Raw genomic sequence first — 26,211 nt, forward strand, 5'->3', positions numbered from 1 at the left:
TATATACACACGTGTATATATATATATATATATATATATATATATATATATATATATATAAGTCACTCATTAATAAATAGCTGGAAAAGAAACGTGTAGTTGTAGCAGTAAGAGTTTCAAGAGTTTTTGTGTGACTGAAGAAACATCTCACGCTGTGACCTCTGACCTGTGTCAGTCTTTCTGCAGCTTCATAAACACTGTAAAGTCGCCTGCTCTGCTGCGCCCTGATTGGGACACTGACACACGTGTCACAGCGTGTTCATGAGTTGCTGCCGCCACCATTCGGAAACCTGCTGAGATGATTGTTTGCAAAAACTGCTGGACAAATTCCAGCGAGAAGCTCAGTGAGGAGCGAGGACACGAAAACAGATGACTCCACGGGGGGGGGACAAGTTTCCACAGTTTTCAGATGTTTTGAACACTTCCTGATGAACTGTTATGGACTTTTATTTTGAAATCACAACAGTATGACTAAGAGCCCCAATAAAGTATTTTATTTTGAAAATCTAAATGTCTAATCCTTCTAATTGTTGTCTAATTTTTGTGTTCTATCCAGTTTTTCTTTCTCGACTCGTTGAGATACAAACGTATTATTACTGATACATGATTATGTTCCTGTTCCTGATCTTCTGCTCCAGTCTTCCTGTTCTTTATTAAAATACTCGGGTCGCTGTCAGAGCACAGACCGCATTAGTTCTCTGATGGAGTGCTACAGTGTGATCGTTTCCTCCCTGCTGAAGGTGTCTATTTGGTTGGTGGTGATGTTGGTGGTGACTTTGACGATGTCGCCAGTGTCTCACAAACATTAACACAAACACAAAGTTAGGAAAATAGACAGTGTCCTAAAGTCACTGATTAATGTCCAGTCACTCATTTCCTCTCAGTCTGTCTTCTGCCTGCTCCGTCAGTCGCCCCTCCGTCAGCGGGCTGTCCGGCAGCCTCTGTAAGTACTCTGAGTAAATCCTCTTTCTGCCTCTGCATTCTCCTCAGCTGCAGACTGTAATCCTTTAAGAGCTCTTACCAGACTCCATGCAAATATTTCACAATTTTAAACTCGAGAAGAAACTCGGAGCAGTTGTTTTCATGTTTTTCACTCTTTGACCTTTGACCCAAACACCTGCTCAGGTCTGCTGTTTGGTTTCTTGTCAGGTTTGTTCTGATGGAACAAAAGTTCAGATCCTGAGAACACCTGGAAGCACCTGAAGATACCTGCTGCTATTTGTTGTTGTTGCTGAGATGGGATTCGCTGAGCTGCTGGATGAGGTGAGACACTTAAATTCCTCCTATGCAAGAAATAACTTCACTGTCCAGGTGTGTCATACAGGTGTGTAGGGTTAGGGTTAATGTGTTTCCTGTTGTTATGGCAAGGTTGGTGGGTTTGGCAGGTACCAGTGGATCCATGTGACCCTGATCAGTTTACCTGGTTTGCTGATGGCGAGTCAGAACCTGCTAAACAACTTTGTCTCTGGAGTCCCCACTCACTACTGCAGCATACCAGCCAATCACAGCTTGAGCAACCTGTCGCACCTTCACCAGGTGACCTGTCAGCCTGACTGTCTACCTGTCTGGGCATTTTAGTGCAGGCACTATGATCCCATTTCTTTAGTTTTCTCAATTTTACTTCCTTAAATCAATAAATCTGGATGGATGAATGTGATTGGTTGTTTCAGGTGGATGAGAAGCAGCTGCTGAAAATGTTTATCCCTCCTGATTCTTCAGGAAATAGACTGGCCCGCTGCAGGAGGTAAGGTTTTCTTCCTTCTCCTCAGTTGTTTAAATAATTAACCTGACCGTCACATCATTTCCTGTTGCACCTGTTGTCCAGGTATGCAAATCCTCAGTGGCAGCTGTTAGCTGCTAACAGTTCCACTAATGTTAGCCACCTAGAGACCGAAGACTGCATTGACGGATGGACCTTTGAGCAATCAGACTTTCTCGCCACCACCGTCTCCGAGGTAGCGGCAGGCACACGGCGAGCCTATTAGCGCGCATTGCCACAGATATGTTAATGAGGTCACTTGTCTCTTACCTATCAATCTCTCACCTGTGTGTGTCACAGTGGAGTCTGGTCTGCTCCCTCCGTCCTCTCAAACAAATGATTCAAACCATTTATATGGGTGGAGTTTTAACGGGAGCCATAGTCTACGGCAGCTTATCTGACAGGTGAGAGTTACCTGTGTATACCTGTTCATTGTCTCAGGTTAGCAGTGCAATCCGACTCCTTCTGTCTATCTCTCAGGTTTGGGAGGCGGTCCGTTCTGATTTGGTCATACCTGCAACTTGCTGTGCTTGGCTGTAGCTCCGCCCTTTCCCCCACATACTCCACCTACTGCATCTTCAGGTTTCTGAGTGGGATGGCGGTGTCTGGGGTCATCATTAACGGAGTTTCCCTAAGTACCCGTCTACCTGGTTCCTTATTTACCTGTCCACCTGGGCACTTGTCTGTCTTCCTAACTGAGTGTCTCCTCAGAGGTTGAGTGGATCACAACCAAGACGAGGACAGTAGTCGGCACACTCAGTTCCTTCTTCTTCACCTTTGGTCAAATGGTCCTGGCTGGGCTTGCATATTGGCTGAGAGACTGGAGGAAGCTGCAGATGGTTGTCTGTGCACCTAACTTCCTGTTCTTCGCCTACAGCTGGTCAGTCAGACTTAAAAAAAGGACAGTGATTGGTCAGGTGTTTCTCTCTGCTCTCCGATTGGTCAGGTAGTTCTCTCTGTGCTCTGATTGGTCAGGTGGTACTCAGAGTCAGCTCGATGGCTTGTTTTGAACCAGCGCTCTGAGGACGCATTGAAGAGTCTTCACCGAGTTGCTCGGATCAACGGGAAATCAGAGATGATCGATAAGATCACTGTTGAGGTAACCTGGCCACCTGTGTAAAAGTGCAATTTCTCCAATCAGATGCTGAGCTCTGTCCCATGTGACTGCAGGTGCTCCACTCTCACATGAACAAAGAGATTGAGTCGGCTCGTTCAACATTCACGGTGTTCGACCTGCTGAGGACCCCGGGGATGAGACGCATCTCCATTTGTCTGATGGCCGTCTGGTCAGACATACACCTGCTCATATGCTCACCTGTCTCACCTGCTTACCTGTTTACCCATTTACCTGCTCTTCTGTTTACCTGCTTCTTCTATCTGTTTTATGTTTTTTTTATTAAATAAAATGAAGCTCCTGTATCCACCTGTACACCTGTGTACTCACCTCTGTGCAGGTTCTCTACTAGTTTTGCATACTATGGCCTGGCGATGGACCTCCAGAAGTTTGGGGTGAGCAACCCGATACCTGTCTTCCTACTTACCTGCTGAAGTTTCAGTACACCTGTTTAAACTTCTTCTCCCATCCTATTGGTTGGATCTACTGTACTTCCTTCCTATTGGTTGTTTGTTGTTGCAGGTGAGTATTTACCTGATGCAGATCATCTTTGGAGCTGTAGATATTCCCGCCAAACTGTTTGCATTGGGAATACTCAGTTACCTGGGGAGGCGGGTCTCTCAGGCAGTTTGTCTCTTCTTCTCTGCCGCCATCATCTTTGCCAACATCTTTGTCCCCACAGGTACATCCTAATCCTGATCCCCATTCTGAATCTATTTGAGACCCTGGCCCTGATTCTAATTCGGAAACTGATCCCAATCCGTATTCTGATCACAATCTTGATTTAGATCCTATTCCATATCCCCAAATTTATCATAACACTGATTTAGGATTGTGATCCCAAATCTCATTCTGATTCAACCCTGATCCTGATCCAGAATCTGATCCTGATGCAATCTGAACTGTAATCTTAATCCCGACTGTGATACTGCCCTGTTCCTGATTCTAATTTAGATCCCGATTCTAATTCCAATTTGAATTTTTTAAAAGAATCCTAATTCAAATCATGGTCCTGGATTCTGACAACGACCCAATCTGAATCGTGATTCGACCCTGATATGAACATAACCCCAATCCATTCCTATACCCTGTCCTGGATTTGATCATGACCCTGATCTTAATTAGGATCCCAGTCACAATCCTAATGCTGACTCTGATTTCAGTTCAGATTCTGATCCTGGTCTGAAACTGATTCTAATCCAGATCCTATTTCTGATCCTGAATATGAACCTGACTCCGACCCAGAGTCTAATTTTGGATTCTGATCTTTATCCTGATCTAAGTCCCAATCTCTATTGAAGTCTGGGTCTTGATTTTGACCCCGATCCTAATGTGGACCATGATCCCAATTCTAATTTCAATACTAATTCTAATTCCTACCCAAATCTTTGATTCTGGCACTGATCTAGGTCTTTAATCCTAACCCTAATTCTGACCCTATGTCCTGTCGTGAACCTGAACAAAATCCTGACCCTGCCTTGAATTCTGATCCTGGTCCTATTCCCAATCCCGTTTCTAACCCCACAGACATGCAGACTCTGAGGACCACGCTGGCCTGCCTGGGTAAAGCTTTCACCTCAGCCTCCTTCACCACCGTTTACCTGTACACCGGTGAGCTGTACCCAACTGTTATCAGGTGATTAAATAAAACCAATGGCTCATATTTAATATTAAATAATGTTAATTTACCTAACAAAAAACGCATATCTACAGGATCAAATTGCTGAAACAAATGATTAATGAGTTTGAGTAATATTCCTGTTCTGATGACTTCATAACCACTGGTCTGAATACTAAACATCGCAGCTAGGCCAGGGTCATGTGACTCATCTCAATAACTCACTGATAGGATGAGGCAGGGTCTCACAACGGTTTCACCCGAAACCCTTTTTCACACCTTGACTCGGGGGTCAGCAAGCTTTAAGACCCAAAGAGCCTTTTGGACCCGGTTTACACGGAAAAGAAAACTGGGAGCCGCAAATACTTTTTGACATCTAAAACAAAGATAACACTGCACACATGTAAAAAACAATGTAAGATAAGATAAGATAAGATAATAAAGTTCTATCTTATCTTATCTTATCTTACATTGTTTTTTACCGTTATGCTAAACAACTATAGTGTGTTACTTATGAAATCCATGAAGTGCTACAAAGAAAATAAAATTTTATTTATGTAATGAACACATTTTGAACTCTTAAAAAATTATAACAAAAAAGAAAAACATCCAGGGGAAGGTCTCTTTTAAATTAATTAAAAAGATGAACTTAAATTTAGCAAACAAAGACTGAGCCGTCATCCTTGTATCCTTTTTGGGCTTTGACCTGAATTTTAAAAATAATTGGAAAAAAGCACTATGCTCCTAAAAAATGGATAATAAATATTTGCAAAATACCTGCATAAATATTTATTTTGCCTGGTTAATGTGTATGGTGGGGCGTGGTCTGCAGTGCTGCTGCAAGAGAGGTGGTCACACCTGCCTTAAAGTCGGTGCTCTCTCTGCTGTTGTGTTATGTGTCGGACTGTGTGCTGGAAATAAGACCAGCTGCATGCGCACAGCAACCGCGTGTGAAAAGTGGCCAATAAAGAGAAGCTGTAAAGCATGTTCATGTAAACATCGTTGGGTCTGCCGTGATATAATAATAATAATAATAATAATAATAATAATAATAATGGATTGCATTTCTATAGCACTTTTCAATGGGACTTCTACTCCTGAACCTCTGAACATACTGGTAGGCCGTTCTCGTCAGAAGTAAATGCAAATGAATCTGCCCAGGCATCATTAAATGTTCTATTTTCTTCAGATATTTTTCTTTTCTTACATTTCTCCATACTTGGGCTACCTCGATAAATGCACGGCGTTTCGGCAGATATACCAGCTTCTGCGAGTGTGACTCTAATTTTGAGCAATGAAAAATAATAAAATATCATTTTATTTTTATATTTCAAGATCACGATAATCTTCCAATGTAGAACTACAAGTTAAAAAAAGAACGAACTCAAATAAAATACACTTCAGCTAAATACTTATAATTTATTTTCCCAAACCACGGAGCCGCAGTACAGGGAGTGCAGAATTATTAGGCAAATGAGTATTTTGTCCACATCATCCTCTTCATGCATGTTGTCTTACTCCAAACTGTGTAGGCTCGAAAGCCTACTACCATCCATCCATCCATCCATTTGCTTCCACTTATCCTTTTCAGGGTCGCGGGGGGCGCTGGAGCCTATCCCAGCTGTCATAGGGCGAGAGGCGGGGTACACCCTGGACAGGTCGCCAGTCTGTCGCAGGGCCAACACACAGGGACAAACAACCATTTGCACTCACATTCATTCGCACATTCACACCTAGTGACAATTTGGATTATCCAATTAACCTATCCCCACAAGCTGCATGTCTTTGGACGGTGGGAGGAAGCCGGAGTACCCGGAGAGAACCCACGCAGACACGGGGAGAACATGCAAACTCCACACAGAAAGACCCCGGCCTGATGTTGGAATTGAACTCAGGACCTTCTTGCTGTGCGGCAACAGTGCTAACCACCGTGCCACCGTGCTGCCTACTACCAATTAAGCATATTAGGTGATGTGCATCTCTGTAATGAGAAGGGGTGTGGTCTAATGACATCAACACCCTATATCAGGTGTGCATAATTATTAGGCAACGTCCTTTCCTTTGGCAAAATGGGTCAAAAGAAGGACTTGACAGGCTCAGAAAAGTCAAAAATAGTGAGATATCTTGCAGAGGGATGCAGCAGTCTCAACATTGCAAAGCTTCTGAAGCGTGATCATCGAACAATCAAGCGTTTCATTCAAAATAGTCAACAGGGTCGCAAGAAGCGTGTGGAAAAAACCAAGGCGCAAAATAACTGCCCATGAACTGAGAAAAGTCAAGCGTGCAGCTGCCAAGATGCCACTTGCCACCAGTTTGGCCATATTTCAGAGCTGCAACATCACTGGAGTGCCCAAAAGCACAAGGTGTGCAATACTCAGAGACATGGCCAAGGTAAGAAAGGCTGAAAGACGACCACCACTGAACAAGACACACAAGCTGAAACGTCAAGACTGGGCCAAGAAATATCTCAAGACTGGTTTTTCTAAGGTTTTATGGACTGATGACATGAGAGTGAGTCTTGATGGGCCAGATGGATGGGCCCGTGGCTGGATTGGTAAAGGGCAGAGAGCTCCAGTCCCACTCAGACGCCAGCAAGGTGGAGGTGGAGTACTGGTTTGGGCTGGTATCATCAAAGATGAGCTTGTGGGGCCTTTTCGGGTTGAGGATGGAGTCAAGCTCAACTCCCAGTCCTACTGCCAGTTTCTGGAAGACACCTTCTTCAAGCAGTGGTACAGGAAGAAGTCTGCATCCTTCAAGAAAAACATGATTTTCATGCAGGACAATGCTCCATCACACGCGTCCAAGTACTCCACAGCGTGGCTGCAAGAAAGGGTATAAAAGAAGAAAAACTAATGACATGGCCTCCTTGTTCACCTGATCTGAACCCCATTGAGAACCTGTGGTCCATCATCAAATGTGAGATTTACAAGGAGGGAAAACAGTACACCTCTCTGAACAGTGTCTGGGAGGCTGTGGTTGCTGCTGCACGCAATGTTGATGGTGAACAGATCAAAACACTGACAGAATCCATGGATGGCAGGCTTTTGAGTGTCCTTGCAAAGAAAGGTGGCTATATTGGTCGCTGATTTGTTTTTGTTTTTGAATGTCAGAAATGTATATTTGTGAATGTGGAGATGTTATATTGGTGTCACTGGTAAAAATAAATAATTGAAATGGGTATATATTTGTTTTTTGTTAAGTTGCCTAATAATTATGCACAGTAATAGTCACCTGCACACACAGATATCCCCCTAAAATAGCTCAAACTAAAAACAAACTAAAAACTACTTCCAAAAACATTCAGCTTTGATATTAATGAGTTTTTTGGGTTCATTGAGAACATGGTTGTTGTTCAATAATAACATTATTCCTCAAAAATACAACTTGCCTAATAATTCTGCACTCCCTGTATAAAGACTGAAGGGCCGCACGCTGATCAATAGTGGGTCCAGGACCATCTTAGGAGACACTCCCACGGGGCTTAAAAACTGGGATTCTCTAACATTTCATCTGAGAACTGAAGAAGCTTCTCAGTTGAAAGATCTTCAAGCAACTTAAAGAAGTCCAGACTGCGATGACCTGATGGCTGAGAACCTTCAGACATGTTGCCTTGCACTCTATAAACTAAATTACCAGCTGACGGGGGGAGAGCACTGTTGTTTTATTATTATTTAATGCTGACCTATGCTTCCTTATTTTTCTTACTGTGTGGAACTTTGACATTTTGAATAATAATTCAAAGTTATGTTACAAACAAGGGCAATACAAATTATTAACCTGCTGGCTGTTACCATCACACTGTTTCCATAGTCCACATTATGAAACTTAAATGAGTTATTATTACTATTATCTCTAAAGCACAGTGAAAATGACACAGTCTAAACTGTGTATAAAGTTTGTTTTTTCAGTGCAGGAATCAGACAAAAATGTGTTTCTGTTGTTGGGCTTGAACGGCAGAGTACTAAGTATGAAATTGTGTAATTCTCTTTTGGTTTTTAAATGGATGTGGTATCAGTTTTTATGAAGTTACATGTTTGTTTGTTTGCTGTTTAGTTTGTTGTTGTTTTTTCTGTTGTGGAGGGTAGAGTTGCTTTAATAATGAGAACACGGCGTAAGTGTTGCAGCCTGTTCAGTCACAAACTTTATATAAACGTTTTCACACTATCTGCGTAACGTGGTGATTGGTTAAAAATAAACATCAGCACGTTAAAGATGAGTGCACTGAGCTGTAATTACCAACGGCCAACGTGTGTTTATGAGTCTAATGCTGGTTAGCTTTTGGGATTAGCATGGAGCAGAGCTAGCATTAGCTTACGCAGGTGAACAAACCCTGCAGATGGTGACGCTCAGAACCGCGTGGACCTCCATAATTCACCTCAGTGTGTGAAGATAAGATAGAACTTTATTAATCCCTCGGGTGGGTCCTCTGGGAAATACGAACACACACGAACACACACGAACACACACACACTTCAAGTATTGAGTCTATTGCACTGTTGACTATTTACAAAAAGTATTGCACAAGGTATTGTACAGTGAGCTTAGTTGTCCCCCCCTCCTTTGTCCTCCTGTTTCCCCTCCCTCTCCCCTCCAGAGAGGAGTTAAACAGTCTGATGGCGTGTGGGACAAAGGAGTTTTTAAGTCTGTTAGTTCTTGTCTTTGGGAGAAGCAACCTGTCACTGAACAGACTCTTCTGATTGTTTATGGCCGTGTGCAGAGGATGCCCAGCATTGTCCATAATGTCCATCAGTTTCTTTAATGTCCTTTTCTCTGCCACTGTCACCAGAGTGTCCAGCTTCATGCCGACCACAGAGCTAGCCCTCCTGATCAGTTTCTCCAGCCTGGATGAGTCCTTCTTTGCTGTGCTGCTCCCCCAGCACACCACAGCATAGAAAAGTACTCCAGCAACCACCGACTGGTAAAACATCCTCAGGAGCTTCCTGCAGATGTTAAAAGACCTCAGCCTCCTGAGGAAGTACAGTCGGCGTTGGGCTTTTTTATACAGGTGCTCTGTGTTGCATGACCAGTCCAGTTTATTGTCCACCCACAGCCCGAGGTACTTGTACTTGTTGACCACCTCCACCTCCTCTATCTGAACCGGTAGTGGACCTTCTCTGGACCCCCCGAAGTCCACAACCAGTTCCTTAGTCTTTGAGGTGTTGAGTTGCAGGTGGTTTGTGTGACTCCATGCGACAAAGTTCCTCACCAGACTTCTGTACTCCTCTTCCTGATTGATGTGGCAAATCCACTAGCCCAAAAAAATGGATCGGACATCAATTGGAGAAACGATAGTCTTTATATAAGGCTTCAAAAAGGGGAATGTACAACAAATAAACTGCTCGACATCAGAGCAACATATAATGGCTTCCCAAACTTTCTTTGCTAGCTAAAAACCCAGAGTAACTTTCATCTACCACAAAGGATTCTGGGAAACGCAGTTTCTAATGAAAATAACTGTTAAATGCTCCCTTTTAGCAGAAATTAAATCTATAATTAACAGCATCACTAAACATATGACTAACACTTAAATCACTTACAAAATAATCAAAATGCTGTTATCAAACAAAAACTGCAATAAAGTTACAACATCCTCCCCCCCGATGAACAATCTGTTCATCTAAAGCTCTAGGTTATACAACAACTGAATCGGTCTTCTTAACAGAGTCCCCGTTGTCGTGCGAACTAAGCAAGATCTAACAAGACCGTCTCGACCAGGAAACATTTCTTCAATTCTTCCAAGTTTCCACACTTGTCTGGGGAGGTTGTCATGCCCAATGAGCACGACATCCCCTAGTTTTAGGGGTGTAGGCTTTGAAGCGTCACAGCAATGAGCTGACTTCAACTCCAACAGATAGTCCCTTCTCCAGGTGTTCCAGAAGTTGGTCATAAGTTTCTGCCGGTATCTCCATCTCCGAGTAATATCCTCTTTGTTAGGTGTTGGATGGTGTGTGTCCTTCGGGATTGACTTGGGTGGTAGAGATGTCAGTCGTTTGCCCACCAAAAAGTGGGCTGGAGTAAGTGGTTGCGGTTCATTTACCTCGTTGTGCACAAAGGTGAGAGGCCTAGAGTTCAGAGTAGCTTCGACTTCCGCCAACACAGTACACATTTCTTCAAAGTGGAGTGAAGCTCTACCTAACACCTTCTTGAGACAGATTTTCACTGATCTGACAAGACGTTCCCAGAATCCACCCCACCAGGCTGCTCTTTCTGCAATGAACTTCCAAGTAATTCCTCTTTCCGAAAAAAACTCCAGCAAATGTGGGTCTTTAATTGTCTTCCACAGCTCCTTCAAATCTTGGTCTGCTCTCTTAAATGTTCTGGCATTGTCAGAATAGATAACTCTGCATAGCCCTCTCCTGGCAATGAATCTCTTCAACGCTAGCAAAAATGTCTCAGTTGACTGATCTGACACAAGCTCTAAATGGACCGCTCGTGTCACAGCACAGGTAAATAGGGCAATGTAGGATCTTTTCACAGAATCCTCTGTTTTCACATAGAGTGGCCCAGCAAAATCCACACCTGTAACTTCGAATGGTGGTGACTCGGATATTCTGTCCCTAGGCAAAGGTGCAGTTAGCTGATGCCCAGCTTTTGCCTTAAACCTCTTACACACAGTGCATCTGGTCACAATGCTCTTAACCAGCTGCCGAGCCCGGATGATCCAATATCTCTCTCTTATTTGTACAAGAGTGTCCCTCACTCCTGAATGCATCACCCTTTTGTGACAGTCCTGTATCAGCAGTTCTGAAAATCTGTGTTTGTTTGGCAGAATCCAAGGATGCTGCTCTCTGAATGTGAAGTCCGACTGCTGCAGCCTGCCTCCAACACTAAGGAGCTCATCTTCATCAAGGAATGGTTTCAGTTCCTGAATCTTACTGTCATTCATCATAGGTTTTCCTACTTTCAGTCTCTGGACCTCCTGGTGAAAACTGTGATGTTGTGCAACCTTAATCCAGTACTTCTCAGCATCAAGAAGCTCATTTGCTGTCAGCTCACCTCGCATCTTTGGTTGCATCGTTGTTTTTGCATTAGCTATGAATCTCCTAATCCATGCTGTCACTCTGAGCACTCTCTTCAGTTCGCTGTAACTCTCAAGCTTCAGTATTGGTTCACAGATGTCAGTGTCATTAGCAGCAAACTGCATGGCTATTTGATAACTGGATTTAAGTTCTACATTCATTTTGTCTGAAATGTTTTCATCTTCAGACTCATGTATCCGATTTTCTGATACAAGAAAACTGGGGCCATTCCACCATAGCTGGTTTTGTAGTAGGGCCTCCACTGATTCTCCTCTTGTGGGCAGGTCAGCGGGATTAGCCTTTCCTGGGATGTGTGACCATGAAGATGGACTCGTAAGAGTCTGGATCTCAGTCACTCGATTTGCAACAAACGGTTTCCACCTTTGTGCCGAACTGCAAATCCATTGCAAAGTGATCATGGAGTCAGTCCACATTCTTATTTGGGCTTGCTCCATCTTCAGCGAGATGATCAAGTTGTTCGCCAGTCTGGCCCCAATCACGGCTCCCATGAGTTCCAGACGTGGCAACGTCATTTTCTTTAGGGGAGCCACCCTGGCTTTAGATGCGACCAAGCTCATTGTCGTTTCTCCTTCTCGTGTTTTGCCTTGCAGATAGGCCACAGCACTGTATGCCCTTTCACTGGCATCACAAAACACATGTAATTCCAAGCCATCCTTGCTTTCTTGTTGCATATTGATTTGGTACCACCTTGGTATGGTGAGCTGGTGTAACTGAGTAAGCTCTGAACACCACTGTTGCCATTCTTGTGCCAGATCTGGTGGCAATTCTTCATCCCAAGAGAGCCCCCTCTCCCACATTGCTTGGAACATGCACTTGACCCTAATGGTGAAGGGGTTCAGAAACCCAAGTGGGTCATAAATTCGTGCTGAGGACTGCAGCACGCTTCGTTTGGTTCCTTTCTTCTCTGTTAGAAGCCTCACTAGTGAACTAAGGTCAAAGGTGAAATCATCTGGCTCTGGCCTCCACACTAATCCAAGCACCTTTAATGCTACTCCATTCGTTTCAGGTGCCATCATGTAGTTTGTGGAGCTCTTCTCCCATTTCTGCCTCAGTTCAGCTGAGTTTGTCATCCATTTGCAAAGCTCCATACCAGCAGCCGCCAGTATTTCTTTGGCATTCGTCGTTACGTGATATGCCTCTTCCACTGAGCGTGTACTTGAAATGAAGTCATCTACGTAAAGTGACTCCCTTATTGTATTCACCACTTGTGGTTGGCTTGTTTCATATTGCTTTAGATGTCTTCGAATTGTCGCTGCAAGCAGAAACGGGCTTGGTGTAACTCCAAACACCACTCTCGTCATCCTCAGAATGCGCAGGTGATCATTCACTTCTCCATTCGGTGCACCTGAGAACCACAGGAACCTGACTGCATCTCTGTCCCTTTCTGCAAGACATATTTGCAGGAATGCTTGTTTTATGTCTGCCAGAAAGGCGATTTTGTGTTCCCTAAATCTAAGGAGAACACTGAGCAGATCTGGATTCAAATTTGGGCCCGTAAATAAGCAGTCATTCAGCGACAGACAGCCTTCTTCATGGGACGATGCATCAAAGACCACTCTTAATTTTGTAGTTGCTTTGTCCTCTCTCAGCACTGCTTGGTGAGGCATATAATATATTACAGAATCTGTGCTGCTATTTGGTGTGACTTCCTCTGCAATGTTCTGGTCCAAGTAGTCCTCCACCACTTGATTATACCTGCTGAAGAGTGTGACATCCTTCTTAAATCTTTTACTCAGACCGTCCAGCCGTTTTTTGGCAACTCTATAGTTGTCTGAGAGCTCTACCCTTTCTGGCTTCCATGGCAACTCCACCTGATATCGTCCATCTTTAAACATAGTCGTTCTCTCAAACATCTGCAGAGCCTCATCATCTTCTGGGTTCTTTGTTGTCTCATTTGTAATACCCAGAGACTCTATTTCCCAGAATGCTTTCAGTTGCTTGGAGAGGAGTTTCTCTTCCTCACACGGAATGAACATGCAGGTTGCCTCTGTAACAGCTGATGCAGAGACTGGCCCCTGAACAGACCATCCGAAGGTGCTCTCCAGTGCCACCAATGTTTCTGTAAGCCTCTCCACCCTTCCTGTCACGATCTGCCAATAGTAGTCAGCTCCTATGAGGACAGCAAGCTCTGGTTCCTCACTGGATCCTGGGAAGTCAGCCAGTTGTAGTCCTCTCTTCTTAAGCTCATGCTGGATCTGTTCGCCAGGAACCTTCATTATTGCCGAGCACACTTGTGGGGTCTCCACAGCTTCTATTACAATACTCTGGCTAGGATCCCAGATATTTTGTAGCATAACCTTCACTATGCTGCGCTGTGATCTTGTGGGAAAGGAGGACCCAAATGTGTGTAGTGTCAATGTCTCTTGCCTTATAACTGGTAAATTTAGGCTCTTCACAATCGTTTCATGTATGAAGCTTCTTTGGCTGCCTCCATCTAATAAGCAACGAGCTATCCTTCTGCCTGACGGGCCTTCAATCCACACCTTTGCAGTCTGTAGCAACACAGTATTCTGTTCACCTGGTTTCACTCTTACTGAATGAGGGAGCACGGAGGAGACCACTGCTTCTTCTGGTTGGGATGGGGCCTGTACATCCACCCTTTCACCACCGCACACAGCAACGTGATGTCTCCGTCCACATTTCTCACAGGACACATTCTTGGTCTTACAGAATCTTGCAATGTGTTTCTGTCCCAAACACACAAAACATCTCCCCATTCTCTTTAACTTGTCCTTTCTTTGAAGCGTGTCATTATTTGGGCAGTTTTGCGATTTGTGATCGTCACTCTCACAGAATATACAGGTGTTTTGTTTCTGGCTGGCTGTGTACAGGGCAGCAGTAGATTGTATGCTAGGCCTTTTAAACCTCACATCGTTGAACGGTGGCTTGTACAGTTTATTTTCAGCTTTCTGTGGGTTGTACGACTTTGTCATTTGCAGCGTTCTTTCCCTGCTCTGAACCTCCTTCTGTAGGAATGTGACCATTTCTGACACTTTCCACTCTTCATCTCCATTTCTCTGACGGCTGTATTCAAGAGCTATATCATCTGGAATCATCTTTAGCAATATTGGGCATAACAAGCTTCCGTAGCTTTCTGACACTACACCCAATGACTCTAAACTTCTGATCTGAATTTCACATTCATCATATAGCTGCCTCAAAGCATGCACATCAGAGGATTTTTTAACAGGTGTGAGGTTCAGCAGTTTTGACATGTGCGCACTAATTACTACATCCTTTCTTCCAAATCGGTTTTGCAGTAACTCAATTGCGTTGTCATAATTTTCATCCGTCAACATTAGTCCTGCAACTGCCTTTGCTGCTTGGCCAGTGAGATAGGTTTTCAAATAGGTAAACTTCTCTCTTTTGCATAGTGCATCATTGTGGTGAATAACAGCTTCATATTGACTCCAAAACTCCTGCCACAAACTGGCATCTCCATCATATTTGTGAATGATCAGCTTAGGAAGCTTTACCGATGCTCTCTGTGCCAATGAATGAGCAGAGTTAGCGTCACTCACCCTTTGATGTGCGGCTCGTTCGCGGCAATCCTCATTTCTCTTAATTATGCGCCGTGCACGGCTCTTGGACAGGATGATGCGCTCCTTATATTCCTCTGTGCTTTCGATCTCCATTTCCAGGTCATCCAGAGCTGTTTTACGTTCTATTTCACTATCTAAGGCATACAAGCTGAGCTCCTTTGCCGACAGCATTTCCAGTAATGCGCTCAGATGGTCAGTGTCCGGATCTGGTTTAGCCATTTCGGAGTCAATTTGATGTACAAGTCGTGTGGTAGCACCTCTTATCGTCCCACGTTTCCGTTTTGTTCTTTCCATTTCTCTCTGATGCTCGTCATCCGCCACTCCCGCAGCCCCGGCGGCGGCGGCTCCACGTAAATCCTGTTCGCTCATTTTCCCGGGTTTCGGCACCAAAAAATGATGTGGCAAATCCACTAGCCCAAAAAAATGGATCGGACATCAATTGGAGAAACGATAGTCTTTATATAAGGCTTCAAAAAGGGGAATGTACAACAAATAAACTGCTCGACATCAGAGCAACATATAATGGCTTCCCAAACTTTCTTTGCTAGCTAAAAACCCAGAGTAACTTTCATCTACCACAAAGGATTCTGGGAAACGCAGTTTCTAATGAAAATAACTGTTAAATGCTCCCTTTTAGCAGAAATTAAATCTATAATTAACAGCATCACTAAACATATGACTAACACTTAAATCACTTACAAAATAATCAAAATGCTGTTATCAAACAAAAACTGCAATAAAGTTACAACACTGATCATCCCAGATACACCCCATGATGGCCGTGTCATCTGCAAACTTCTGAATGTGGCATAATTCAGAGTTGTAGCAGAAGTCAGAGGTGTACAGGGTGAAGAGAAGAGGGGACAGCACAGTTCCCTGTGGTGCTCCTGTGCTGCTGACCACAGTGTCTGTCAAGTGTTCCTCTGACTGTGAGGTGTCCACACTTGAAAAAGACCAGACTTTGAATTTCACTCAACTTTATTTAGACCAACTAGTTTGGTAGCTGGTAGGTAGCAGCAGGTAAAAAACCTTTCAACACAAAAATAAAGAACATTCCATTAACCAGTAACATTCAGATAAATTACATGCATTACACAGAAGACAGATGAAATAACAAAATACACTTCAGTAAAGCCATTTACCATGTGGTTAACTGTTAATTTAACTGTGGTTCTTAAATATACAAAATGTGTCTTCTTTGCATTAACACTTTTTTTTATAAACAATTGTATTTTAAAGTATACATTTTAGAGTTCACAAACATTTTAATAGACTTTAACTAAGGATTTTCTTTACAAAGAATTATTTTCTTTAAATCAAAACCAAACATTTATTCACTAGTTTTACGATCCACCCAAGGATTTGGGGTAACTATTTTTAATATTAATTAACATAAATATGTGGGAACACTAACTGCACAAACAATTTATTCAAACTTAAACATTCATTTTTGTCAATATAATTTTTTAAACTTAAATGCAGCAACTATTTCCCTAAGCGTAAAACATTTGCACAACTGAGCTTCCATAGTTCCAAATATATGTGCAGCAAATGTGAGCTCAAGAGCTTACCGATAGCCCGTCTTGTTCAAAGTCTTCCTCACAGTGGAAAAGTGGATCGTACTTTGTTTGCTGTCCTCTCAGTATGTCGCACACGGGTCAAATGACTGCTGCATGCATTTTAAGGTCTACTAGGCACGCCCACCCTTGATTGCTCTAATGTGGCTCACCTGGCAGGGCGGCGCACACCAGGCCGTGCTTAGTTGTTGATTGCACCCAAGGTCTAATCAGTGGCCATGCTCAAACAGCAGCACCGAACAGGTAGTGGGCAGGAGGAGGAAGAGAGGAATAACAGCCACACCTACTAGGTCAGCGCGACAGTGTCAGACGTGATGTCCTTCAGCCTGACGTACTGTGGTCTGTCGGTGAGGTAGTCGGAGATCCAAGCCACCAGGCAGGGGTCCACCTCCATCCTGTTCAGTTTTTCCTGAAGCATACAGGGCCGGATGGTATTAAAGGCACTGGAAAAGTCCAGAAACAGTATCCTGACCGTGCCTTTTCCCCCATCCAGGTGTGAGTGGGCTCTGTGTAGGAGGTACAGGATGGCATCCTCCACTCCGACACCCGCCTTGTATGCAAACTGTAGTGGGTCCTGGGCATGTTGTACCTGTGGTCGGAGGAAGTTGAGGAAGAGCCGCTCTAGAGTCTTCATAAGATGTGACGTCAGTGCCACCGGTCGGAAGTCATTCAGCTCATTGGGCCGGTTCTTTTTGGGGACCGGGACGATGCAGGATGTCTTCCATAGGGCGGGCACTCTCCCCAGTCGCAGACTGAGGTTGAAGACTCGTTGTAGCGGCTCCCCAAGTTCAGCAGCACACGCCTTTAGCATCCTAGGACACACCTTGTCTGGGCCTGCTGCCTTTCTGGGGCGAAGCTTCCTCAGTTGCCTCCTGACCTGATCCACTGTGACACTGGCAGATGTTTGGGAGGAGGGGAGGGGGGGAGATGTCTTGCTGCTGAGAGAGGGATTGGAGGAGGGGGGGGAAGCGAGGGAGGCAGGAGAGTGGGGAGAGGACTCTGTAGTGAAGGTGAGGGTGGGGGTGGGGGGGTTGTGGGCTGGTCAAACCTGTTGAAGAAGTTGTTGAGTTCGTTTGCCTTCTCCACAGTCCCCCCCACTGTGCTTTTCTTGGTGTTGTGGCCTGTGATGGTTTTCACACCATTCCAGACCTCCCTCATATTGTTCCTCTCCAACTTCTGCTCCACCTTCCTCCTGTAGGTGTCCTTTGCTTCCCTCAGGCAGCGTTTCACTTCCCGCTGTGCTGCCTTCATCTCCTCCTTCACTTTGCTCCTGAAAGCCTTCTTCTTCATGTTGAGGACAGCTTTGACTTCCTGTGTTACCCACGGTTTGTTATTAGGATAACACCGTACCGTCTTAGCAGGGGCGACTGTGTCCACACAAAAGTTGAGGTAGTCTGTAAGACAGTGTGTCGCCCCCTCTATGTCCTCACCATGTGGGCTCAGGAGCACATCCCAGTCTGTGGTGTCATAGCAGTCTCTCAGAGCGACTCTCCTCTGTTAGCATAATGCCAAACATAAGAAGCTTATCAGAATTCTTCTTACTCTGATAAGCTAAATGATTTGTTTCCTTGCTACATCATGTCATTTCCTGTTTGCATGTCTGTTTTATGTCATACGTAAAAACATTTAGATCATGTGATGTGTGCCTGTGCTTTCAGGCAGACGGGAATGGGCTTCGTCTCCACCATGGCAAGAATTGGCAGCATGGCAGCGCCCGCCGTCCTCATCCTAGATGAAGTAATGTCACTAATCTAACCGTCCTTTGAATATGATCGAGGTCATCAATACAGGCAAACACTTTACTGATGGGACGACATTTCCCAGGTACTCCCTGCTCTGCCTAGCTTGGTGTACGGTGGCTCGGCCGTGCTCGCCGGCTGCTTCGCCTGCTTCCTGCCAGAGACGCTCAACGTGCCGCTGCCTGACACCATCGAGGACGTGGAGGCCAGGTGGTAAGCTACCGGCTATCTGCTAGCTTTACCAGAGCCACCTTCAGGGATCACAGAAAGTGTCAGGGATATTTTCCTGAAACTGCTGGATAAACAGGCACTCACTCAAGAACGAGATCGCACAGCGCTCTTTGTTGCACTTGCCGCAAGGGAAGTAGCTGCCTCCGAACTACTTCAACTAGCTTCCCTCTGCAGGCTGCTTTTATTGGTTACGCTCATGAGTATGCATTTTACAACTACATGTGACATTCCTGAGCAGGCATATCTGAACAACATCAGTGTCTGTATTCTGTGTGTGTGTCTTCCTGCCACACAATATATGCTCACAACTGTTAACCACATTTCCTGGTTATCCAAAGGCCATCTCCCCACACCCGTATACGGCTTAACTTTAATGGTTCACCATATACAAGCGTAGGCGAGCCCCTAAATAGCTGGGAGTGACCATCCCTCAGAATGTGCCTGTAGTTAAACAGCTACAGCTGATTACCTCCTCCAGCATCATAGAATATCTAACCACGCAGTTTAAGGCACGGTTTACACATTTAAGTGCAACAATGGCAACATTTAACAATTTCAATCTAACAGAAGGGAGCTAAGATTAACCACAGAACAGAGCTAGAAACATAGAAATGTACTTAAAGGTGACAGATCTAGAACTTAAATCCCTTCATAAACCCAAAATAAATCACAAACCCACCAAACTCAAACACTGAGTCACAGGAACCATGACCGATTCTTCAGTCTTCTATATCTGCTGTTCACATTCAAATGTTTGTATTAACAGTTCTTTAACCTTCTCCTGAACACAGTTATTACTTCAGACATGCAAATATAAGTGAAATAACAAGAGGAAAAACAAATCAAGTTTTCATGTATATATCTATGTCTGCACATAAAAGCAGCAGGATGAAGTTTACACTTTTCCTGTTCCCACCCCCTATTTCAAATTTCATTGCTTTCAAATCCATAATTAACATTAATGGATCCATACATGTTTCACTATGTACAAGTGCAACACATGAACATACACAAATAAAACAATTTTCAGCACGTAAACAAAAACAACAACAAACTACATGTTTACATCAACTAAGCGCCCTGTGTTTAACTTAATCTCTGAGCGTATTTCACATATATGTGACAAACACCTGAATGAACACTTCATCCTGGAGTACTCTGACAATGACCTATAAAAATGAGGACACAATGAGACGACTCAGTCACTGACAGGAAGATTTCCTATATTCATGCATTTATTCTTTTTAAACAGGCGTGTGAGTTTTATGTACTTTTCTTGATCTCACCTGTGCAGGTGTTGCACACACTAACTCCTCTGATACTGTGATATTTTACATTTGTCCTTCAGGTCAGGAGTATTCGGTCTCATTGTGGGGCAAAGACTTATTTGCTGCTTTGTACACTGTGCAGTTCTGAGGGCGACCAAATCTTTAAATTTGAGAATATCTAATTTGACAAAAAGTGGATTTGATGGTTCTCTTGCAGTAGTTTTATTTTTCATCCCTATTACTCTCTTTTGCAGAATCAGGGCTTGCCACAGTTGTACTGGTGCGCCTAACTTTTTTCTTAGGCGCACCGGCACAAAAGTTAGGCGCACCCAAATTTTTAAACCGCATCTCTTTACACCGCAGTTTTACATGTGCACTTTATTGGGGGAATTGCTGTCCATACAGACAATACTGATTTATAAATGATTCACTAACAATCTTGTCAACACAAAGTTCTTTATTTGGAGCACATTTCTACCAGACAGATAAGTTAAAAAGTGCTTGTGCTTAAAGTGCTTTGGCTCTCTTAATGATCACATCGGCTCCTCTGACGACCTGTTTGCTGCTGCCTGCCGCTGAAAGGCAGCGGGGGGAGGGGACACTTGGGCATTCATCGCAGCATATAATGTGTTTCTGGACACACTGCTGCTTTTTCAGCGTTCAAAGATTGATGGCTCTGTGTCAGAGCTGGCTGTGAACTTCAGACGGATCAGGCCTTAACAAAAAAGTTATCAATCGTTCTTTTCATCTTCTCTTATTACCCACAGCTACATCCACTCTGTCAGGCCTAGGCTGCTCACTGGGGCTGGGTACCATCACTGATTTCTACAATCCATTTGATTCGATTCAGTTTTGCCTCAGACAGTCAGAAATATTAATATTCTGATCATTTATGAGCACTGATACATGTGAGACTTCATCAGAGGCGTGAGCATCACAGCAGAGGCCTTTGTGTCAAAGTAACTGAGAATAAAACAGAAAAACATGAAGCAGATTTTCCTGGCCTGGATTTTTATAGCAGATAACCTTAAAAATATTCTGCAATTTTGCATAGTTTGAAAAAGTTTAAATTTTAATGTACAACATGAATAGCAGCGGCCCCCAAACTGATCCTTGTGGAACCCCGCACACAATTTTGACTTTATGGCATTTATTTGGGTAAATTGTTTACGGTTTTTAAGGTAACCCATGATAATGCCCCCTCACTGACCCCACATGTACATAGTTTAAGTTAAAGATTGTGATCAACGGTATCAAATGCTTTTTTTTAAATCTAAAAAATTCTGACAGCATATTCTTTGTTTCCAATAGCAATTGTTACTTTATGTATAAACTCCATTAAGGCACGTGTTGTGGTCCTTTTGGGTCAGAATCCATACTGCTGTTCATATAGTGCATTGTTTTTTTGATAAAGTCATATAATCTATTGTAAAATATTTTTTCCAGTATCTTAGAGAACTGCAGTAGTAGAGAGATGGGCCGATAGTTTGTGAGAAGATGTTTATCTCCAGCTTTATATATTATATGCTACCTTTGCGATTTTCATCTTATCAGGGAATAAGCCACTTTGTAATGGCAGATTACAAATGTAGGTAAATGGTTTCACAATACATCCAATAATATCTTTAATTAAGTCCATATTAATACCACCACAGTCGATTTCTTGGAGTTAAAAGATGTAACTATATCAATAATTTGCTCTTCATCTACACCCCTCATTAACATTGAGTTTGCTACATTAATAGTTTTAGGAGGGTGTCCAGTTTTTAAAGTTTCTTTAGCCAAGCCAGGGCCAACATCAAGAAAAAAGTAATTAAAACCATTTATGTCACTAGTCGTTGTATTTTGCATGAATGGAACATGGAGAACATGAACTGCTCTTCTGGCTTCTCTTGCCTACTCCTCGCTGCTAGAGACCTGGCAGCTCTTTGCATAGCCGAGCCAGATTTGGCCCGAGGGAAGAAGCAGCTGAGACCCTCAGTATGTCTTGAAGATGATCATCAGTAGTTCTGGACCTGTACTTGGACTTACTGAAGTCCAAGGTGGAGAAGAGCTTTTCGCACAAGTATGTGCTCCCAAAAAGGCACATGGTCTGCTTGAATATTCGGGAAAGCCGAGGGAAACTAGGGCTCAATCCTCTCAAAGGTTGCCCAAGCTGCTTTTCCACTCACCTCCCTGAACTTCACTTTGAGTTCAGAGTTGCACTGCAGCTCAATGATTCCTCCATTTGAAGAACAGAAGAGGCATCTTGCACATCAAAGGAGAAGGGGTCCGCAAAAATGTGAAATGTGGCTCTGTTTGTCTTGAAGTCAGCAAATCTGTGATCAAATTCCTCCTGTAGCCTCAAAATGACATCAACATACTTTTTTTCCTGCATCCACGAGTGCCTTGCATGCTGGGAGATGGCAAAGGTTTGTCTGAGAGAGCTGAGCTTTCCAGAGCGCCAGTTTTGTGGAGAATGCTCTCACGTTGTCATAGGCAACACTGACGAGTTGCCCCTGGCCTTGTAACGTCTTGTTCAGTACATTAAGCTCATGTGTCATATCAACAAGAAAAGCTGAGTCCATGAGCCATTTGGGATCAGTTAGCACAGGAACACTAACTCCATCCTTCTCCATGAAGGCTTCACTTCTGCTCTCAACTCAAAAAGTCTCTTTAATACATTTCCCCTGCTGAGCCAACGTACCTCAGTGAAGTCGAGCACATCCCCATATTCTGACTCCATTTCCTCTAAAAAAGCACAGAACCTTTGGTGCTGTAAGCCCCTGGATCTGATTTGGTTGATGCATTTCACAACAGTTTTAACTCTTCCAGTTTTATTTGAAGTGCCACCAGTCCATGTTTCCTCCCTGTCATTGATGGCGCTCCATCTGTTGTTATTCCAACAAACCTCTTCCATGGCAAACCAACATTCTCAATGGCATCACACAGCTTGTAAATATCTGCTGAGCGGTGGTCTGGCCATGCATTGGAATTACTGTGAGCAGCTCCTCCATCACTTCAAAGCTGTCATCAACACCACGGACATACATTGGGAGCTGGGCAGTGTCGGTGATGTCTGTGGTCTCATCAAGAGCGACTGAGTATACACTGAAACATTTGGCTTTCTCACACAGTTGGTCATAAATGTCACTTGACAGGTCAGAAATGCGATCTGCTGCGGTGTTGGCAGAAAGGCTGATGTTGCTAAGCTGACCTTTCTTTTCCAGACAGACTATATTTGCAGCCTGCAATATGCACTTTTAGACAAATCCCCCTTCTGTGAATGGCTTTCCTGCTTTAGCAATCATCTCACTGACCACGTGGCTCCGACTGCTGCCTGCTGCATTATTCTCTTTGGTTGCTTTCTTGAAGAAATCTTGCTGCCTCAGTAGATCTGTTTTAAGACTGGCAACCCGGTTCGCTCTCTCATCTCCCTGGTATTTTGCATCCACCTCAGCATGTCTAGTTGTGTGATGACATTTCAAACTGTATTCCTTGTGCAGCGCAACTTTCTCTGTGCAAATAAGACACGTCGGGGTGCCCCTGAACTCAAAGAAACATTGCATTTCCCACTTTTCCTGAAATTGTTGGTGCTCATCACCAACCTTTCTGTCATGTTTGGGCTGTGTGGCAGGCAGGAATGGACCTAAACGCAAACTCACAGGAATGGAACTTAAACTCAAAAGCACAGCTTTTATGGTGGGAAACAGATCATACAAACAATACAAAACTAAACTGGGAAAAACTAATTATAATGTGCACAAGGAGACACAGGGAGAATCACACACATGGGATGATGCGACACGGAAGAGAGGGAGGCTTTGACATCAATACACAGAAGGTGATGAGGGAAGTGGAAGCACACGGGGATCACAGCTGAGGATAATTACACGCGACAGGACGGGAAAGACACAAAGTGAAGGTGCTGACACCAGACACAAACCTTCAACACAACACGGGACGTACACAGAGGCAACCTGGAGAGGGAGAGAGAACAAGGAGCAGCACATGACGGGGTGAGGAAAACACGGAGCGCAGGGTACCAGAACTAACATCACAATATAAACACAGTTACACAAAGGGAGACACAGAGGGCAACTACATGATAGCGAGCGCAAAAAAGGCTGCTCATGGACTGTTATCCTGTTGTTACAGGAGAAAGAAGCAGAAATGACACTGTGACACATAACAAATCAGCTGTTGTTCAATTCAATTTTATTTATATAGCGCCAAATCACAACATAAGTCGCCTCAAGGCGCTTCATAGATACAGAGAAAAGCCCAACAATCATATGACCCCCTATGAGCAGCACTTTGGCAACAGTGGGAAGGAAAAACTCCCTTTTAACAGGAAGAAACCTCCGGCAGAACCAGGCTCAGGGAGGGGTGTTGTTGATGTTTTTTGTTTTGACTACTTTTACATTATATTGCAATATATGTAATGTTCATGTGTGAGGCAATGTAAACAGAGTGATGTAAATAAAAAACATCGACCCACACATTACGGTACGACCCTATAATTAGTCCGGGTTACCGCGTCGCTATGTGACTGCAGAGTAAATTAGGCTGCATCCTTACTTTTCTTTTATGGCGCAGCTTACTTATATAAATATATATATGTACAATGTCCCGCCGGGCAGCAACTTGAAAAACAACTTTTTTGAAGTGTTGTGAACGCAGCACGCTGGGGCGAATGTCCACGTGTGCCGAAACGAGGCAGTCAGCCAGGCACAGAAAAGAAAACAGTCCAGGGCAACGCTGTTGTACGTTTCACTCAATGAGAAATGTTTCTCTGCTTGCATCAAGTCCCGCCGATGTCCCGCCCCCGAGATCCATATCCCACCGTGATTGGTAGGTTCGTTCAGCTCCACACACAACACTGTAAAGTGTCTTACATATCAAACTCGTGGGCCGCACTAACATTAAATTTGCATATTAAGGCGGGGGCCAGTTGTGGCCCCTGACACAGACAATACAAAAGGTGACACGTGGATAAAAATGTAAGCTTAAAAAAACAAAACAAGCATTGATCAACAGAAGGCCTGTTTAAACAGAAAAGTTTTAATTGCTTTTTAAAAGAATCCACATTGTCAACCAAATGTAGTTGTGGTGGTAGACTGTTCCACAGACTTAAAGGCTCCGCCCCCTTTAGTCTTCAGAATGTTCCTTAAATGAAAGAAACAGTAGATGCTAGAAAGCCAATCAGAAGCCTGGGTTAAGCACTAGACTAGATTGGACAGCCTACCCAGCTGATGAGGCTTAAAGGACATATGCAGCTGAATGTCATCGGGATAGAAATGAAATAATGTCACTAAAAGATTGAATGATGCCAGCTAAAGGAAGCGTGTAAAAAGAAAACAATAATGGACCCAAAACTGAGCCCTGTGGAACAGGTTAGGTTAGGGACGCAATGATAGAGGTCAATCTGATGAGTTTTCAAACCCAAAGGACCATCTCTCTCCATTTACTCCATTATTAACGCGAACTTGTGTGAAAAAGTACATTCCAGTTCTGGTACCTAAATTAGCTTCAGTGGCTGTGTTAGCATCACTAGCTGTGTTAGGTTAATTAGCTGCGATGCTAACATCCTACTGTTGCTCTCTCATAGACTGATCGATCACCTGATAATTAAAGATGAGTAATCACATGTCTGTCTTTGTAAAGGTCTGGCAGACGCAGCGCCTCACAGCAGGAGTGCGTGGCTTTAAAGGAGCTCAAGGAAGCAGAAGAAAGTGGCCTCAATGCGCTCTGACCAACAAGACGCTGCCACATCACACCATCAGGACCAATCAAAAGGGGACTGACTGTTGACCAATCAGGTGTTTTTAAGATACAGACCAATGAAGATATCTAGAGTAAATTAACTGGTGATTATTGATTGATCTCATGTAATTGATCAGATCAGAACAGCAGACAGTGATAATGATCAATAATTAATAACACTCTCATTACTGTTGTATTGAACCATCATTAATAAAGATGTTAATCTGCTCCTGAGTTTTGACTATCAGGCTTCAGGAATGAGCTCCTGTGTGGGAAGCTCTTCCTCATCAATATAAATTTAATATAAGAATATTGATTAGCTGGCACTCAGGAAGAAAGCTGCCAGCTTTGTACACCAGCACTGCTGGGTAAGATAAAGTTTTTACTACAGGGCAAAAAAAGATCCATTTGATCCACTCTGACTGCTCACCTGAGCTAAACTAATTTGGAAATGGAAGTGGTTCTTATATAGTGTAAGAAGCTTTATTCAACTTATTCAACCTCAAGCTCTTTTTCTATGCTTACGTGTTCTCTATGTAACAGTGACACTGTGATGCATCCATCGCAGAGAAACCCGG

The 26,211-nt window shown here is 43.7% G+C and overlaps 1 protein-coding gene across 1 annotated transcript; it reads left to right on the top strand.

The window, feature by feature from the left end:
* Positions 1 to 910: 910 nt before the first annotated feature.
* On the top strand, positions 911 to 25,861 carry oatx (organic anion transporter X). Its single transcript, XM_082548134.1, has 16 exons — positions 911 to 943; positions 1,150 to 1,263; positions 1,369 to 1,536; positions 1,671 to 1,744; positions 1,826 to 1,955; positions 2,060 to 2,163; positions 2,240 to 2,394; positions 2,471 to 2,639; positions 2,735 to 2,858; positions 2,930 to 3,045; positions 3,214 to 3,268; positions 3,396 to 3,555; positions 4,401 to 4,509; positions 18,309 to 18,387; positions 18,475 to 18,602; positions 25,535 to 25,861. Exons 2-16 carry the CDS (start codon positions 1,237 to 1,239, stop codon positions 25,620 to 25,622), a joined length of 1,686 nt encoding a protein of 561 aa, XP_082404260.1. The 5' UTR covers positions 911 to 943; positions 1,150 to 1,236; the 3' UTR covers positions 25,623 to 25,861.
* Positions 25,862 to 26,211: the final 350 nt, after the last annotated feature.

Source organism: Aulonocara stuartgranti (assembly GCF_965226115.1).
Source record: "Aulonocara stuartgranti genome assembly, chromosome: 10".
Lineage (NCBI taxonomy): Eukaryota > Metazoa > Chordata > Actinopteri > Cichliformes > Cichlidae > Aulonocara > Aulonocara stuartgranti.

Excerpts from the sequence above, each read along its gene's own strand:
- oatx (XM_082548134.1), top strand. The coding sequence starts at position 1,237 with ATGGGATTCGCTGAGCTGCTGGATGAG. Across the intron at positions 1,537-1,670 it reads ACCTGTCGCACCTTCACCAG|GTGGATGAGAAGCAGCTGCT; the intron begins GTGACCTGTCAG and ends TGGTTGTTTCAG. Across the intron at positions 2,859-2,929 it reads TCGATAAGATCACTGTTGAG|GTGCTCCACTCTCACATGAA; the intron begins GTAACCTGGCCA and ends ATGTGACTGCAG.